Genomic DNA, 2,405 nt, shown 5'->3' on the forward strand with positions numbered 1-2,405 from the left:
GGTGCTATGGACCGAGGGCCTGGGAATGTACACCAGGGTGAGTTGAGGCAAAAGCAGAGGCCTGTGCTTTCATAGGTGTGTTAATCTCAGAATGATGTTTTGTTTTCCTTCTTGGAACTGGCACTGGAGGTTTTTGGCTAGGAAGTTTCTTTGTGAATTTTGGGAAATAGTCCCTGTTTTAGTAATAGTGCTTGGGTTTATTTTTGTGTCTATGCCTATCACAAAGTCCCTGCTTATGTCTTCGGTCAGTGTCATTGCCCAAGGAAATTGTATGGTCATGAAAAATAAAGCAATAACATATATGGTAGACTAAATATTTGACAGAATTAGTGAATTCATAATAAGGAATGAATGTACAATTCTGTGTGTGATCAATAACATTCCTAAGAAGAGTCAGTATCTCACTTGGAGGTTTTCCTCCTAATTTCAGCTGCTTCTGCAAATGATTCTGAAACTCATGCAGAAACTACTGAAGGAGTGCAAGATGGTGAGTCTGCTGATTCAACCGACGACAGTACTGAGAGCACTGATGATGCCAGCCACGATGATGAGGCCTCTGAGGAGGAAACAGAAGAGACAGGTGATGCTGACACTACTGAGGATGATGCCTCCAGTGAGAAAGAAGGGGATGGCAGTGAAAAGGCTGAAGATGAAAAGCCTAAAGTGCCACCCAATAAAAACATTTCATCTAATTTTGTTCTTTCTGGGATTCTTAGATTCCTTAGGTTCCCCATGGCCACAGCGAATGATACTTTATCGAGAAAATAGGGGAGGGTAAGGAGAGGGAGAAGAAAATATCCTTCTTTTAGTCCTCTTTTCTAAATTGTCAATATATAAGTACTAGAAAGATCAGAAGTTGAAAAGAGTATGTTATCAATTTTAACTGCGTCATTCTTGCAATATTATGGTCTGTTAGAGACAATGTACATTCAGCAGAAATCATTGAAAGTGTAAAGTGTCTCCATGTAGCATGGTAACTGGGTGGCTTTTCTTTTTCTTAAACAAAAGTTATGTTCTTTGGGGACTGTTCTACAAATAGAAATAGAAAATGGCTTTGTGATGAGGTTGCCCATGAATGACTGTTATAGCGTAAGTCAAGTCAGGAGATTTCTAAAAGTTTAAAAATTTATGGGTCCCTCCGCCAGCTGTCCAGCTTCAGGGATGTGAGTGCTTCGTGCAAGTGGGGTGCTGCGGTGAGGTGGGCGTGCACAGAAGACACGCGAGGGACAAAGCTGAACCTCTGAAAGGCCGCCAGGTCCGCAGTGGCTCCAAGAAGTTCATCACACTATCACCCACGTCCTTCTCTACCTCTGCCAATGCCGCTGCCACCCTGGGAGTGCAAGTGGAGACCATCTGTCCTAGAGACAGCCAGACCTGCATGGTGCACTACACGGGAATGCTTGAAGATGGAAAGAAATTTGACTCCTCTAGAGAAAGAAACAAGCCTTTTAAGTTTACATTAGGCAAGCAGGAGGTGATCCGAGGCCGGGAAGAAGGGGTAGCTCAGATGAGTGTGGGTCAGAAAGCCAAACTGGCAAGCTCCTCAGACTATGCCTATGGAGCCAACGGTCACCCAGGAGTCATCCCACCGCATGCCACTCTTGATTTTATTATGGAGCTCCAAAAAGTGGAATGACAGACATGGTCTCCTCTCTTAGCTCTGCATGTGGATTTGCCATGGAGGAATCTGGTACCTCCAGATGGGTGCATGTGAATCCGTGGGGAGCTTTTCCTGAAGTCCCACCACTCTTTGTTTAGATACTTACTCGACTGAATGTGTCACTCGGCTTTGCTTCAGACACCTCCATGTCCTCTTCCCCCATCTGTATGTGTGTTGACCTAAAATATATGCTATAAACCTCAAGTTACTTTGTTTTGGTGTGAAAACTCAGTTCCTGTCTTTCAGATTTAAATTTCCAATGAAGTATATTGTCAAGTTTTAACAGCACAAGCGGTGGGTTAACTTTAGGAATTGTTGTTGAGAGGGGATTTGTAAGAATTTTTATTTTATTCTATTTTAAGTTTTTGGATGAAAAATGTATCTATTATATATTAAGACATTCTGCTGCTGTGCTGCAAAGCCATGGCAGATTTGAGATGCTGTTGAGGGCTGAATTTTTCTCCAGTGAGGGAGGTCCTGTTAAACTGAAAGCCTTACCCAAACTGAAGGGGGAAGGGAGGGAGAGAGCCTTTGCTTCTGACAGTCCTCCCACCTTCTGAAACTAGCTGCCTTTTAAAGCAGGTCCTTTCACTGCTGTTTTGGACTCTACAATATCTGTCCCTGGGTTGCCAGGGACCTCTGAAGCCTTCTTTGTGACCTGGCTTAATTTGTTTTTCATTTAATGGTTTTTCTAATAGATTTTCTGGACTTTTGTAATCTTGTAACTATTCAAGCTCCACTTCCT

The 2,405-nt window shown here is 43.0% G+C and overlaps 1 protein-coding gene across 1 annotated transcript; it reads left to right on the forward strand.

The window, feature by feature from the left end:
- Positions 1 to 1,396: 1,396 nt before the first annotated feature.
- LOC127667929 (peptidyl-prolyl cis-trans isomerase FKBP1A-like) lies at positions 1,397 to 1,636 on the forward strand. The gene has a single exon (XM_052161337.1). It carries the CDS (start codon positions 1,397 to 1,399, stop codon positions 1,634 to 1,636), a length of 240 nt encoding a protein of 79 aa, XP_052017297.1.
- Positions 1,637 to 2,405: the final 769 nt, after the last annotated feature.

This window comes from Apodemus sylvaticus, chromosome 17 (genome assembly GCF_947179515.1).
Source record: "Apodemus sylvaticus chromosome 17, mApoSyl1.1, whole genome shotgun sequence".
Lineage (NCBI taxonomy): Eukaryota > Metazoa > Chordata > Mammalia > Rodentia > Muridae > Apodemus > Apodemus sylvaticus.